At 43.5% G+C, this 15,039-nt stretch overlaps 1 protein-coding gene across 1 annotated transcript; it reads right to left on the bottom strand.

Moving 5' to 3' along the window:
• Positions 1–1,218: 1,218 nt before the first annotated feature.
• On the bottom strand, positions 1,219–15,000 carry ERLEC1 (endoplasmic reticulum lectin 1). The gene is made up of 14 exons (XM_051614811.1): positions 14,789–15,000; positions 13,643–13,747; positions 12,649–12,729; positions 11,681–11,758; positions 11,470–11,533; positions 9,433–9,473; positions 7,720–7,943; positions 5,284–5,413; positions 3,993–4,154; positions 3,259–3,318; positions 2,649–2,773; positions 2,163–2,240; positions 1,897–1,972; positions 1,219–1,516 (listed from the first exon to the last, which is right to left on the bottom strand). Exons 1-14 carry the CDS (start codon positions 14,930–14,932, stop codon positions 1,445–1,447), a joined length of 1,440 nt encoding a protein of 479 aa, XP_051470771.1. The 5' UTR covers positions 14,933–15,000; the 3' UTR covers positions 1,219–1,444.
• Between the last annotated feature and the right edge of the window lie 39 nt (positions 15,001–15,039).

Here is a 15,039-nt window from a genome sequence, read left to right as displayed (position 1 = left end):
GGTGTTGACTGGGGAGGGATGGGAGAAGGTGGAAGAGTGTTGTCTTTCTCTGTGTGGGTTTGTGTGCCTTCAGGTAGCTGGGGCATGGGGAAGGAACATCTGTGAGCACGTTGCTTCCTGCGCCAGGGGAAGCACAGGCTGAGGAACAGGGGGCACCCTGTGCAGCTTTCCTGGGCTTGGCAGTGTGGTTTGCTCATGGAACAGCACAAGTTGGTGCTGGCAGCACACTGAGGTGCTGTGGCTGCTTAGTCAGTGAGGCTGTACTTTCCTGGTGCTCTGGGGGACTTCCCTCCTCTGCAGGCAAGTGGAATTCTTTACATTCTTTAAAGTAACTATTCTTATATTTTCCTTAGATCTAATCATCACCACTGAGGGGTTTAGCATGGTGTGGTTTCTCTTCCCTTGGATGCTGACCAAGTCTGACACCATCCCTGCCCACACGCCTGTGTTCCGCACTGGGGCACATTCAGCAATGCCCAGGCTGGGGCCTGGGCACTCAGACCACTGCCAAGTCAAGTGTCTGTGCTGCCTTTCCCAAGAGCACCCTCAATTAAAAATAAAACGACCACAAGGGATTGCACAATTCCATCAGAAACAAGGATATGACCAGGAACAATGCCTCTAAATTTAAATGCCACGTCATCCTGCCGCTGCTGTTTTGGTTTTCCACGCTCTGAGACAACGATGGTTCTGTTGCGCCAGTTGAGCAGTTCAGCTTGGTATCTGGGGTAGCATTCAACTAGTCACATGCCAAATGGCTGGTGGATTTGCCTCAGACAAAAATATGAAATTCCTGTATCTTGCACAAGAGGCTTAGAAAAGAGGAAACGTAGTGGGCTTACTGTCACCACTGTACATAACCCACTGCTGCAGAACAAAACACAGCCCACCTTGTGCCCCTCCTGGCACACATCATCACAAACCTTACCCAGAGCTCTGGAGGGCCCTGTGGTGGTGACACAGCTCCAGGTGACCATACCAAGGTGACATTTGTCTTGGGACACAGTAAGTTATGGCAGTAGAGTAACTGTTAGTGCTGCAGTGGCTGCTGAAGGCTCCAAAGCAAGAAGTGTCGGCCCACTTTCTCATTCCGTTGGCAGCTGAATTCCTCACTTGAAGCTAGGCCTTGTTTATTTTGCCTTTTTAAAGTTGATAATATAGACCTTAATGATGACAACGATGACTGTAGAATGTGTCATACACAAGCCAACCAGGAAGTGCAAGACAAAATTTTAATCATTAGAAGTTTATCAATAACCTCTTATATACACATAGTTATACACAGAGTGGTTCAGGAGTCCCTCATCCTACAGAATTCTGCTGGTGAGGCCTCTTGGCTAGAAGCTTCTCTCCACTGTTGTCCCTTCGTGGCTGGGCTGCGAGTGTGGCAGAGGCCAGTGGGGCTGCTGACAGGTATGGCTTGTGTCACAGGCTGTGCTGGACTTTAGCTGGGCACGGAAAGAAGCCCGTGTTCATCTGCTGTATCCAGAATTTTGCAGATGACTGGAGACTCCACCTGGAACACGAGAGCAAAACATTAAAGACTATGAAATTGAAATAACTGATAAGCTTTCACAAGAGACTGCAACAGAGGCTGAGACTAATGACAAGACTGCAAGAGGCACAGTACTCAGCTGTCACTTTGTAAATTTACTGAGTGCTTTTTGCTTTTGGGGATGACCTCTATAGCATATTAGCAGTGTGACCAGTGTAATTAGGCATGACCCACCTTTATCTAAGCAAATGCAATCAAACAAAAAGCCATACTTGGTGAGCAGCTCCATATTTGGGCTAAATCTGTTGTGAAGAGTCACTCAAAGAAAGGGGATATTTTAAACAGATGTCCTCTATGAGGTAGCACCTGATCTGAGGTGATTCGAGCACATCTTTACATACCCCAAGGATGTATTGGCAAGAGTGAGGCTCTAACATGTATATGGTCACAGCATGGGGGGAATCCGATTCTTTACATCTGAAAAGAAGAGAAACGTTGCAGTGTTAAGCATATCATAAGCACAAGACTAAAACATTTCTTTCCTGAGTGTGTCCAGAGGTTTTACTAAGCTAAAAGCCATCAGTTCCCATGCTTTCTGAAGGCAAGAGCCTTTCCTCTCTGGCACAGGGAGTAGAGACACTAAAATCAAGTAAAAAAGTTCACTTACTTCAATTTCACAGTCACCTGCCTTGGCTTGTCTGTTAGGTCGCAAATGTCTCCATTTCCATAGAAATGAGACACCATCCTGCCACAAAAGATGGGAAAGTTGGGTAACATGAAACAGTTCTTAAGCAAGCATCTAGCTTGTGTGACACACAATCTCATCATTCTTCAAATACTGACCTCCAATATACAAAACAAAGTAGTAATGTGCTGCATTTCAGTTACTGCAAATAGTTGTTCACTACTGCAAGATTCTCCCTACACCCTGTGCAAAGGGCTCAACTACCTTTTCTGATGTTGTCTGTCGATTAGGGGGGAAAAATAAATAAATCTACACACCCTGATCTTAGCAGTTTGTCATATCTATTTGTAAACTGACTAGTCAGGCACTGCAGGAGTGGGCCCTGGCATTTATTCCTCTCCATCTCAAGTATGAGCCCAGTTTGGGAAGAGAGAGCTGGAGTGGCAGAGCTGGTGGTGGTGCCCGTACCGGACGGTCTGCGTGCCGTCTTCTCGAAGGTAAAAGGTTCTCGCAGCATTCTTCCTGGACCATTCAATGTGCTCCTCCCTGCTCCAGGTACCCACAACCACAGAAGTCTTGCCACTTTCCTTATCCTAAAAAAGGAAAAGCTGGTAACTACACCTTGTATGACATGATTAGCAGTGAGGATATTTTAATGATGAATAGAATATCAATTCTAGAGCAAGACTGCTGCTGTCAGCATAACATCATCTTGCATTTGGGACTGTGACTGATCTCCTACTCCAGCCTCTTCAGAAGAGCCACCCAAGCTGTGTGAGCTGATGGAAGTGTTTCACCATGTTTTTTCAGCTTTGATTATCACTGTGCTCTGCCTGACATTGTCACTACATCAATCTGGGCAGCTCAGGGAGGATTTATTCTCTGAAGTCCAACTTCTTACAACCAAGATGTTCATCAGCCAAGTAAAGGATGCTGGTTTTTTCTGGTTTTGTTTTTTTTGTGTGGGTTTTTTTTTGGTTGTTTGTTTTTGGTTTTGTGTTTTTTTTTCCAAATCAGATTCTTAACCTTTTTCCCCCACAGCCATCTAGTGGCAGAACACTGAAGTGTTTAAACGTACCTCGTGATACTGATGAACGTATTTGCCGTAGCAGAATTCGTACTTCCACCAACCAACACCCTAGGGGGAGGTAAAATCTCAGCATTAACACAAAACAAACCACCCCAAAAAGGACCACATCCGTTTCCCTCCAGCCCCTCACCCACTGGCTATTTTAGCTGTAATACTCCATACCCATTGGTCATGTACGTTCATTCAAGGTTTGTGTTAAGGGAAAACCTCTTATTAGACTAAGAGATACAGGCAAGGGGATTCTATCTGTTCCACGACGAGTTTAAGCAGAGGGGATCTAATTTTTTACATAGACTCTTGGAAGAGCTGCATAGGGCTAAACTTCTTAAACTATCCATATACCCCCTATCCATCTTTTAAAAAAAAGTTTTCCTCTTTCAAAGGCAAGGAGAACTTCAGCTGTCCTTCCTCTGCTGGCTGTTCTCTCAATAAGTTTTAAAAAATTGTTGTTGTTGTTGTTCTCATTAGCAAAATTATCACTGAACAATTCTCATGATCTACTTTCATTTCACTGTCTGCTCAAATAAATTGAATTTCAACAGAAAGGTTAAAGATCCCTTTCTGGCCCAGAATTTGGTATACAAGCCCTCCCTATAGCAATGCAGGGAAAGGCAATTATGAGAACACAGCTATCCGAGTTCATGGAAAAACTAAACAAATGCATAAACAAGTACATGCAATTAAGGAGTAGGGTTTTTATTCAGCATAGTTTTATTCCTCACCCCATGGAAGCAGTAGGAACCACTAAGAAATTCCTTTATAAGTTGGTCATCAGTCAGTTTGGAGATGTGGGTGGTTCCCACAGTTAATAGCTGATGGCTTCCAACAGCAAGAGGCTTATGAATGGAAGAAAATTTCTCTTCCTTTGTTGACTGCATTTCTTCCTGAAATTAAAAGTATATGCAAATAGACCCATTTAGATTTCATATGTTCCTGTGCACTCTTATGAATTACATGAAGTTACTTAATACTAAGTGACATAAGCTGTGGGAAAAAGTATGAAAACATTTTGTCATTGTTTTCTCTGTCTTCAGAATAGCTGAAAAAAAGATTGGAAGTCCAAGACTTAACAAATTTGTAACCTGTAGGCTATGAAGGCTCCAAAAGTTTTATATTAGTAGCCCAAACTCACTTGCTTTGTTTTCTTCCCAGATTAAGGTAAATTACAGAATCACTTAGGTTGCAAAACACCTTCAAGATCATCGAGTCCAACCATTAACTGTAATCTACCAAGACCAGCATTAAGCCATGTCCCCAAGCGCCACACCTAGACGACTTTTAAACACATGCAGGGACAGTGACTCAACCACCTCCACGGGCAGCATGTTCCAATGTCTGACAACCCTTTCAGTGAAAAAGTTCTTCCTAATGTCTAGTCTAAACCTCCCCCGATGCAGCTTGAGGCCATTTCCTCTTGTTCTATCACCAGTTACTTGTAAGAAGAAACCAGCACCTACCTCTTTACAACCTCCTTTGAGGTAGCTGTAGAGGGTGATGAGGTCTCTCCTCAGCCTCCTTTTCTTCAGACTAAACTGACCCAGCTCCTTCAGCTGCTCCTCCTAAGACTTGTTCTCAAGACCCTTCACCAGTTTCATTGCCCTTCTTCAGACATGTTGCAGCACCTCAATGTCCTTCTTATATTGAGGTGCCCAAAACTGGACACAGTATTTGAGGTGTGGTCTCACCAGTGCCCAGTACAGAGGGACAGTCACCTTCCTGGTCCTGCTTGCCACTATTTCTATTACAGGCCAGGACACCATTGGCCTTCTTGGCCACCTGGGCACACTGCTGGCTCATATTCAGCTGCCTATCAATCAGAACCCTCAGCTCCTTTTCTGCTGGACAGCTTTCCAGCCACTCTTCTACAGACAACTTCAACAAACTTAAAGACCATTTGAAAGACTGAGATGATCAAACAAAGTTGGGTAAGAGAACTTATTCCAAGGAACCAAAAGTTGTCTTTGTTATGTGGAAAAATAAATATTTTTCTATTTAAAATGAAACAAATCCTACCTCCTTAACCCTTCTAAAAGGCACCTTCATCATTTCTTGCTGTTTCTCCAGCTGCTCCAGATTATGGGGTTTAAGTGGGGATCCTGGCAGAGACTGGCAGAAGATGTCGTTCACAGGAGAAGCCCTGAACCTGCCCAAACAATCAGCAATACATAATTTATTACACCTTAAAGTAAAGACTTCTTTCTTTATTGCTATATGTTTCTGACTGAGCTGGGCTGAGCATGTTTTTATCTTCTTGCACTTGCACCATCTCAGTCAAAGCTACCCTGTTCTTACAAGTCATATAAACGTGCTCTTTGCCCAGTGTAGTCCCACTCCTAAGGCTGCTGGATAACTGGCAATGCAATCTCACCCCTCCTCATTGAAAGGGAGAAGTTGAATATTCAAAAGCAAACTACATTAGATGGGCACCGTGGAGGTAGCATCAATGTAGCTCCACAAAACTCTCTCAGAAGCTGGGAAATGGCAAAGGTTAAATGTGACTGATGCAGTTCCTATACAATTAATAATACATTATTCTGTTATCTGGCATGTATGGCTTTTCGTACTGATATACGCCATTATTTCTTTATCACTCTCTTCATGAGCTATGTCTGCAAAAAGCAGCTTATTTCAGGAAAATAAAAGCAAAAAGGTGAAGGGGAGTAACATAGCTTTCTCCTTAGTTTACACAAATGAAGACTTCATTAAAACACCATGTAAGCCTTAACAGAAAACAGTAAAGTGCACATCAACACGAAACTCATACTGACAAATGCAGCATTTGTTCAGTTCTCATTGCTCGTTTCACCGAAAAGCTCCTCTTTAGAGGAAGATTTTTTTACAAAATAAATGTGCAGATACTTCAGCAGGGTGGCTTTTTGTCGTGTCCTCTTAGGAAGAGTAGGTAACACAAGGCAGTAGCTGTATTATCATCACCACTGTAGTTACAAGAATCTGAAGACATCTCCTAAATAGTCCCTGCACTTGCGATTAAATCAGCCCTGTACCAAAGAAGCCAAGTTGTAGCTGCATTTTACTTAAACAATATTAAAACTAGTACTTAGAGTAGACAAATACTACTTTTCACTGCCTTCCTCCCTGTTCCAAATCCCCACCAAATTTTAAAAAGTCACATTGTACCCAAATAAGAAGAACAGCTAGCACTAATGGATATACTTTCGCTATTATTGGGTAAGAAAATGGGTGCAATCCTCAGTGCTGCTTCAGGAACACACAACAGGAAAAGTGCACTCAGCTTAGATTAAGTTTGTTTGTTGTTACCTCTGCTGACACTGAGCAGCGTTTCCATCTGCTATCTCCACCTACCTTTATTTACTAAGATGATGCAAGTGGGAGAACAAAGATCTTGTGTGCTTATTTTAAGTAGTTCCTGCTAGTGGCCAGGAAGCTTCCATGCCTTCCCTTTGGAAGGAGATAGCAGCTCAAGATTGTATTCTTAGCAAATGATGGAACAATTTGCCTGGGCACTTTCTATTTTTCTATTGATACAGAGGCTTAAAAGACTCTATAGTAAACAGATAATGGTGCAATAGATAAGTGCAACAGATAACATAATATTACCAAACCCATCCACATGAGAAAATCTCTAATTGATACTAAATCTTTAACAAGAGTGTAACTTATTTACTCCAACTGGCAAGTGTTTATAAACTGCATGATTGAGGATTTTGTCCTATAGACTTGTTGCCTATTTCAGAACAGGGATTCAATGCTCATTTGTTGTGATGTATGCATACAAGGGAAATTCAGAACTCCTGTCAATTACTTCCCCTCTGAGTTGTATGGTTATATTCACCTGGCAATTCTGTTTACACCCCGTGAAAGGTCAAAAATCTGTGCTACTGAGACTGGGTATCCCTTAGATCTGTGATACAATTCAGGGAGGAGGGGGAAAAAAATATCCTAAACTTGGTGTTTTGAAGGTAACACTGAAATTGTGAATTCTTCATATGCAAATGACTTCTGCAGCAGAAGGTAAGGCAATAAAGGAGGACAGAGATAGATAGGAGCTCCTTAAATTGGGAGTACTACTAAAGTAGCTGTTAAGGTTAAAGCTGAAGACCATACTCTTGTTTTCTGAGATCAGAGAAGCTGAAGTCTGTACGCACACACAATGCACGTGTGCCATCTGCAGTCTTTGAGTAACATGAAGATAATCCCCTAAGATCATAAAACTAGAGGAGACAGGATGTTCTCACTCTGCCTGCAGCCTTAATGCCCTCATCTGTATCAATTGCTAGAGACTTACAAAATGCAAATATTGTGCAACTTAACAGGAAAACTTCAGACTTGGCAAAACTGCACTTGCCAAAGGAACTACCTACAGGTGTCACAGCTCTGCACCAGAAACCACAGCTGGATACAGGACTTAGAGAAACACACCCACGCACGGAACTGATGGCAATTTGAGCCAGCATTTGAGTACTGTACCTGTATTTAGGATGGCTGCACAACAGAGGTGTCAGTATAACCACTTCATATTCACAGGTTGTAACTTCTGCTACTGAAAGAATCTCATGTTTAGCTTCTGGATGGCAGATGTACATCACTGTACTCGACCTGGGTAGGTTTTGTCTCAAGCTACAAGGTGTGCCATTTCCCATTTCTACAGGATAGTATGGAGTCATCTGACCCTCTATATTTTTTGTAGGTATCTAGGTGAAAAAAGTAAAAGTTAAGAATCACAGTAAAGCCCCTTTGACTCTTCTGAAACAAAAAATATTACACTGTGCAGAGCCAGCACTGCTGGACTGAAACTAGCCCCTGTGTAGTTACTTGGTATTTCTGCAATATCCAAACTCGTTCTGGTTTACTACCTCCAGGACAGCACTGTGCAAATGCACTGAGCCATGCAAACTGGGACTAGAAAAGCAGCTGGCTTCTCTACCCAGACTGCCTAATGTTTCAGTTCTGAGCAAGCCTGGCAGCTGGGTGCTGTGGGCTGGAAGACCACTGAGCCAGCTGCATTCACCCTGCAGTCTGCGAGATAGGGGGACGTGAATGGCTCTGCCAGACACAGCTCAGCTCTGGCCAGACATGTTACTTCAGTGGCAGGCCATCAGGAACTTAAAAACACCCCCACCAAGTCACCCAATCCCTGCACTACACCTCCTTGTGCTCCCAGCCTGGGGTGCTCCTTTTCCAGAGTACTCATGCCACCTGTTACAATGGCTGACAAAGTTAATGATATATACAAAATCCCATTTTTGTACATACTTTACGTAAGCTCTCTTCAGACTTGCTCCTTCCTATGTTTCAACCAGCTTCCAATTTAAGAAATTAATTCTCCAGACTGGTTAAAGTCCCTCTCCTGGCTTTTATCCTGGAAGCAGCTCAAGCTCCTGGCTACCAGTAGTTGTGTTTGTGCAAAAGCCATGCTGGAACCCAAAAATCAGACCTTTTTCTACCTGTGTTTCTTGAGCTACTAAAGGTTTTTAGTGCACAACAAACCAGGCTCTGTGCTAAAAGGCAGTGGTGCAGTCTGTGGTCTGCACATTTCATTTCAGAATTAAAATAGAGGAAAAGTGGGAATAAGGTAGGTGCACATCTGTCCACAGGCCAACTCTGCTATTGCTTATTCCAAACACGGTTCAGGGGCTTCCATTATTTTGCTATAAGGTTAGTAACTCTGAATTGAGTTTTGGGGCCTAAACAATGGAAAATTTCTCAAACAGAAAAGGGAATCAGAGTTTTATGGGATGGGCCATCAAGTTAGCTGAGAAATCTTTGAGGGATTTTGTGCTGTGGGATTTTGTTAAGCATTTTTCCCTGCCCAAAATGGATGCAAATGTTATTTAGGGAATTGGGTTCTCTGGGGTACCTGGAAAATTAACTGTCGCTAGACCATAAAGTGACTTCATGGTTACGTGTGTTGTCTTCATAGAAGACAAGCATATAATTAATCTCATTTAAGTTTAAGATTAGCATAACTTTAAAAAGTAGAAGGGCAAGAAATGTATCTAGCTAAACTAAATAAGCTTTCCGAATTGGGACTGATAATCAAGACCAAGAAGAGTACAGCTCAGGTTTAGAGTTTCATTTCTTGATGCTCATTTTGGTAGGGAGCTAATTACATCATCTTATCATACATAAATTGCCTCCACTACTGATGGCAAAAGTTAAAACCAGGTATTTTTCACTTGCCTCTTTTGCACTCTCTTTTGGATTTTCCTTCTCTTCTTGATCTAGGGAATAATTAAGAATAAGGTAAGCATAACGTCTGTAAGCTTGAAATAAAATTAAATTATATACAGAGAACTTTGTATGTTTTGTGTATTTGCTAGTACTTTGTGTGCACAGTGCCAAGAGTCAAGTTCATGAACTTGCAGGTGCAAAAGAGGAAAGAAAGGAAATAAACAGTGATCTGGGGTCCAGAGCAAACAAAACAAAAGAGGAGTTATCATAATCTTAAAACAATTTGGAGTAGGACAGGCCAAACCAAACACCACAGGGAAGCCAGTTAGGGCAGAAGAACACGTCACTACTGCAGTTCTTCCAGGGGTGGCTGACTACTCGTTTTGAAGTGAATTACAGCTGGGATGGTAAACAGGCAAGTACTGCAGGGCACCCAGTAGCCAGCCCCAGAGGGCACACCGAGGCCAGGCTGCATTGTGAGAGTGGACCTGTCACGGGGCAGGGGCTGCAGGCTGGCAGGGCCAGGAGCTGTCCCTCACCTTCCAAACTGCTGCCAAAGACAGTCTGGACTCTGTTCAGCACTAGGTGAGCAAAAGGCCACCCCGCTTTGCTGTCACGCATTCAGCTGTTCCAAGTTTACTGTATAACACTTGTGGATTCAGCTAACAACAGTTTTAGAAGGCACCGATGTGATTTTTTAAAGAGAATTAGCATGAATTGCTGAACAGGAAGCACAGAAAGAATAAAGTTTGCCACCCAAGGTGAAAGGACAGAGGGGTGGCATCCTAAAAGACTCAGTTGTGATGACCTGAAGTATCATCACATGTTCACTTCAGCATTTAGCCCCACAAAAGGACTGTTAACTCAAATTAAACATTTTGTCTTCTGTACAGCAGCACCTTGGGATGCTGGGCCTCTCTGCACAGGATTAATGCCCAAACAGACAAGGGCTGTAACTCACTGATAAGGAAATGCCAAACAACAGGGTTTCTGAAACCATGTTCCTTTTCAGGACCAAGATACTTAGCTGAGGGTAAGAATTCAAAAGAAGGGGATTAACAGCACTACATCCCCTCCAAGACCGAGATGTTCAAATTAATCACTTTTAGAAAGAGGAAAAATGGTGGTGCTCACCTTTTATATACTAGCCTAAAATAAAAAAAAAACATAGAAAAAAAAGCAACACAAAAAACCCCAAACCAAACACAAAAAAAACAACCAAACAAAAAAACCCCACAAACAACAAAAAAACCCCAACCAAACAACTACAACTGTTTTTTCTACTGTTTCTATCAGCTCTAATGAATTAACTCTTGGTCTCTGGATTTTTTGGGTTCTTTGGAACAATATACTGCCAAAGTGCCCACCCAGGGAAGCAGATCTGGCAGGTCCAACCACAAAGTTTCCAGCATCTACAATAACTTATGGCAAAAAAAAAAAAAAAATCAGTGCTCAGAAAATTAGTTAGAAATTCTAAGTTGCAGTCTGAGTTTAGTACCTAACTTCCACCCAAGTCTTGTTTTAAATACTTCAGTATTTCTGAAGATTTGTGCCAGGATCCCCAAAGATGACACTCAAACAGCTCTAAGGATCAAATCTACCTGCAAAGGGTGGAAGTGTTTGGGTTTGCAGACTACATTTTATCATAGAATAGCAGAGGCCAAGATGTGCTACACACTGCCCTCTGCTCACAGTTTGAAAGATTCTTCTTTCCACCCAGAGAGTGGCAACAGGCTACACTGTCAAAAAAGTTTGGTCTGGCATAGATTGTCTCTATTTATTATACTAAGTATTTTCTTCTGCTGACACGAATTAATTATGGCAGATTAATCACTCTACTCAATTAGACAGCATGGCAGTTGACAGGATGGATGCAAGGTAAGGTGCTGAATAGAGATTTATTGAAAATAATATAACTTGTAAAAAATAATTACAAAATTCTCTCACACTGGGAATCAGTTTTCTACATCCTATTTCTCAGACAGTAATAATTAAAAAGCAAAAAATTAAATTAGCATCAGGAAAATAACATAATTTAAGACAAACCTGGTTCTGATAATGGGTTCTTCATCATCATATTCCCCAGATAGTATTCTTGGATGTTAATTTTCTACAATCAAGGAAAATTAAAACAAAATCTCAGTTACCATTTTCCATACTTTTTCAAGAGTGCAGGAATTCTAGTCTTCTGCAGGAATTAAGCACATACATGCCAGTAGAAAAAGGGGTTGGGAGTACTGAATTGTAGGAAGCCCACCTGTCCCGTTTCCTTCTCCTCGTGATACTGACGGATGTGTTTTCCATGGCAGACCTCGTAAGTCCAGTAAGATTCAATCTTAAAAAAAAAAGTATATGTTAAAAAAAAAAATTAAAATGTTTAGATACCTTACCCCCATTCCCCTCCCCCCCCAAAAAACCACCTAAATTTTGGCTTTGCAACAATGAAACACAGCCCAAGCAGGCGGGCTTGGGCATCCTCAAAAACAACAGCATAGACGCAGCGTTCCCCAAGCATTTTGATGACATTCCAAATAAACACAAAGGGGAAAGCCTCCTTAAATTTCACACAGATAAAACACAGGGAAAAATAAGATAAGATGTAAAGACTAAAGTTGCCCTCAAATCACTGGGGCTGAGCTGTAGTGACTCAGCACAGGCTGGTTTGGCACCTGCCACAGATACAGGCCCGTTCACTGCCTGTGCTTGACTCACTCTGCCTTCCCGAAGGACTCGTGTGGGCTGTTGTGTAGGTACAATCCCTGGCCACTTTTGCCCTCTCTGGGGCTTAGGACCAACTGGCTGGGTGTTAGGCCCGTCCTTGTAATGCAAGTAAGATCCAAGTCTTTGAATTGGGATGACAGGTGAAAAATTGGAAATCAGAATATCTAGCAGTATGCTTTGGTCTTCTAACACTTTCTGAGAAATGCTTTTCATGAGACCACCAAACATTGTGGCTTGGCTCCTGGAAGTAAATCTTTTAAATCTACGTTTTTAAATTCTACTGCAGCAGCTCAATGTATTGGAATCCTGAGATGTTCAATTATATAGAATTTTACTGGCGATATTAAGATACAGTCGTAAGGTTGTAAAGAACTTTGTTTAGACTGAATTAGAACCTGCAGTCTGAGACATATTTATCCAAACAGTTTACTACACTTAAAACTTGAGATGGACAGAATTACATATTTGATTAGTATTTAAATTATCAACATGGAAGTAACGTACTCTATATGAACAGCTACTTTGCTTAAAAAGAGGTTCCAGCAGTTCTCCTGGAGTAGGACCTTTATAGTCCTTTTCTTCTTCCTAGAACAGAAGGATATTTCATTATATTAAAAAAAAAAAAAGTTTGGTATTAATTTGCAACAGTTAAAAAAAAATCTTATTGAGAATTAAAAGATACAAAACCTCATTAACTCCTGCCCTGAAGGAACTATGTGGTGATTAGAAGAAAAAGATAATTTAGTTTAGTAAGAAGGGGCAACTGAAAGTCACAAATAAAGTAGTCAAAACAGAAAAGTTTTTGTGGTTTAAAAAATACACAGGTAGCAAGAGAGTAGGAACTCTCAGAGTGGCAGCTTGGGGTGTGAACAGAAAAACAGCATCAACAGTCTGCATGTGTTAGTCAGTGCTGATGCTGTAGTGGTGCAGTATAACTGAAACATCACTCAGCTTGTACATAATTAAAAAAGATTTAAAAAGGATATGTAATACTGTGGAAGTTATTTCTACATAATTTTTACACATTCAGATGTCTTTTTTACTTAAAGAACAGATGAGAATGAAGCTTATATTACTGGTGGTAGCACTACTGGAATGGCATTTTCAGATACAGCAGTTACAACAGCATTGTTAACAGCCTTTACTGGCCTAGAGAAGGACAGTATTACTCAAAATACAAGAATTTCCCAATCAGTAATAGACCTAGCAATAAACTGAACATTATAACAATCGCTTGTTGCCAAATAAGAACTTCAAAATTCCTCAGACTGGCCCCACTTAGCATAGAGCTAGTAGGTACTACAGAGTGAAGGCATTTCCTATAAACTGTGAAGTTGTGTTCTACAGATTATTTTCCTTTCATAGGAAAAAAAAAAAGTCTTAATTTTGGAAAAAAAAAAAAAAAGGTAACTGAACACATACCATAAAGACTTTTGTAAAAGAAACTGTAAAAACTGTCTGCAGTTTATAATTACAAAAAAGAGTTGACTGAACTTACCTCATTGCCACTAGCTACCAGTGGAAGTATACATTTATATTTTTCTTTATCCACTGTGGTCATGATAATGTAGTTATCCTCTTTGTACAGGACACCAGTTGTAGGCTAAAGAAAACAGACAACCTATGGATTAGTCAGGTGTTTTTTTTAATGCTGCTTGCTAGAAATATTCCTGAATTTGTAAGCGGTTCAGTTAACGGCAGGTGCTCCAGTGTATTTCCTGGGTCTCAATTCTCCCACAAGGCTGGCCTGCGGTGTCTAAGCTTCCTAGCACTCGCTTGCTTCCTTCTTTGCTTCAATTCTGCTCCCTCCAGCCCCACTGCTGCTCTCCTCCACTCACCTCGCACACGTATTGCTGGCTCTTACGGAAGACCTTCGCTAAACGCACACACACACACAGCAGCCAGCCGTTCCCACGCTGCCTTTCAGGACGGATCCCCCGGGATGCTGGCAGCTGCCAGGCCGCCCCCCTGTCCCTGTCCCTGTCCCTGTCCCTGCCTCCTGACACGCAGCGCCTGCCCCAGGCCGGGCGCGCCGCGAGCCCAGCGGGCGGTGCCTGGGGCGCGAGGGCTTCCAAACCAACCGCCGCGCGCGAGGGGCCGCGAGGCCCGGACCCCCCCGCTCCCACCGCCAGAGCTCCCCGCCCTACGGCACGGGCTGGGCTGGCAGGGACCTTACGGATCACCTCGTCCCAGCCCCCCTGCCCAGGCAGGGACCCCTCCCGCTAGACCGGGCTGATTCAAGCCTCGTCCAGCTCGATCTATGAACGCTTCCAGGGACGGGGCAGCCGCAGCTTCTCTGGGCAGCCCGGCTACCTGTCAACAGCCAGATCCGTCCAGCTGCCCGAGGGAGGGAGACTCCGAAGGGGCGAGGGACCTCTCACACACTCACACTCTCACACACTGCCCACCCCTCACCCGCTCAACCCACAGCCCCCTCCCTTCACACTCCCCCCCCACACACCTACATCTCACTCTCTCCTCCCGCTCCCCCTCCCTCCCTCACACAGACACACACACAGACACACACACACAGACACACACACACACACACACACAGACACACACACACAGACACACACAGACACACACACACACAGACACACACACACACACCCAGACACTTCCCCCGCCCCGGTCTCCCCACCAGGCTGAACTCGGTGCCGGGCCAGTTCACCCTGAAGGGGATGTCGTCGCTGAGCTGGGGCAGGGCGCGGCCGCCGCCCGCCGCCTCCGCCAGCAGGGCGGCCAGCAGCCCGCAGAGCAGCGCCCGGGGCCGGCAGCCCCCCATCCCGGCCGGCGGCTGCGGGGCAGGGCGGGCAGCGGCAGCAGCACCGCCGCCACGTCTCCTTCCGCCGGGGCGGGGCGGCCATCGACATCCGGGGCAGCGGCGGGGAG

The sequence above is a fragment of the Apus apus genome, chromosome 3 (assembly GCF_020740795.1).
Source record: "Apus apus isolate bApuApu2 chromosome 3, bApuApu2.pri.cur, whole genome shotgun sequence".
In the NCBI taxonomy this organism is placed as follows: domain Eukaryota; kingdom Metazoa; phylum Chordata; class Aves; order Apodiformes; family Apodidae; genus Apus; species Apus apus.
The sequence above is the reverse complement of the archived record's forward strand: the minus strand, read 5'-3'. Positions and strand labels throughout refer to the sequence as shown.

Excerpts from the sequence above, each read along its gene's own strand:
- ERLEC1 (XM_051614811.1), bottom strand. The coding sequence starts at position 14,932 with ATGGGGGGCTGCCGGCCCCGGGCGCTGCTCTGCGGGCTGCTGGCCGCC. Across the intron at positions 11,534-11,680 it reads AGGAGAAGGAAACGGGACAG|AAAATTAACATCCAAGAATA; the intron begins GTGGGCTTCCTA and ends CCTTGATTGTAG. Across the intron at positions 2,241-2,648 it reads GACGGCACGCAGACCGTCCG|GATGGTGTCTCATTTCTATG; the intron begins GTACGGGCACCA and ends CTTTTGTGGCAG.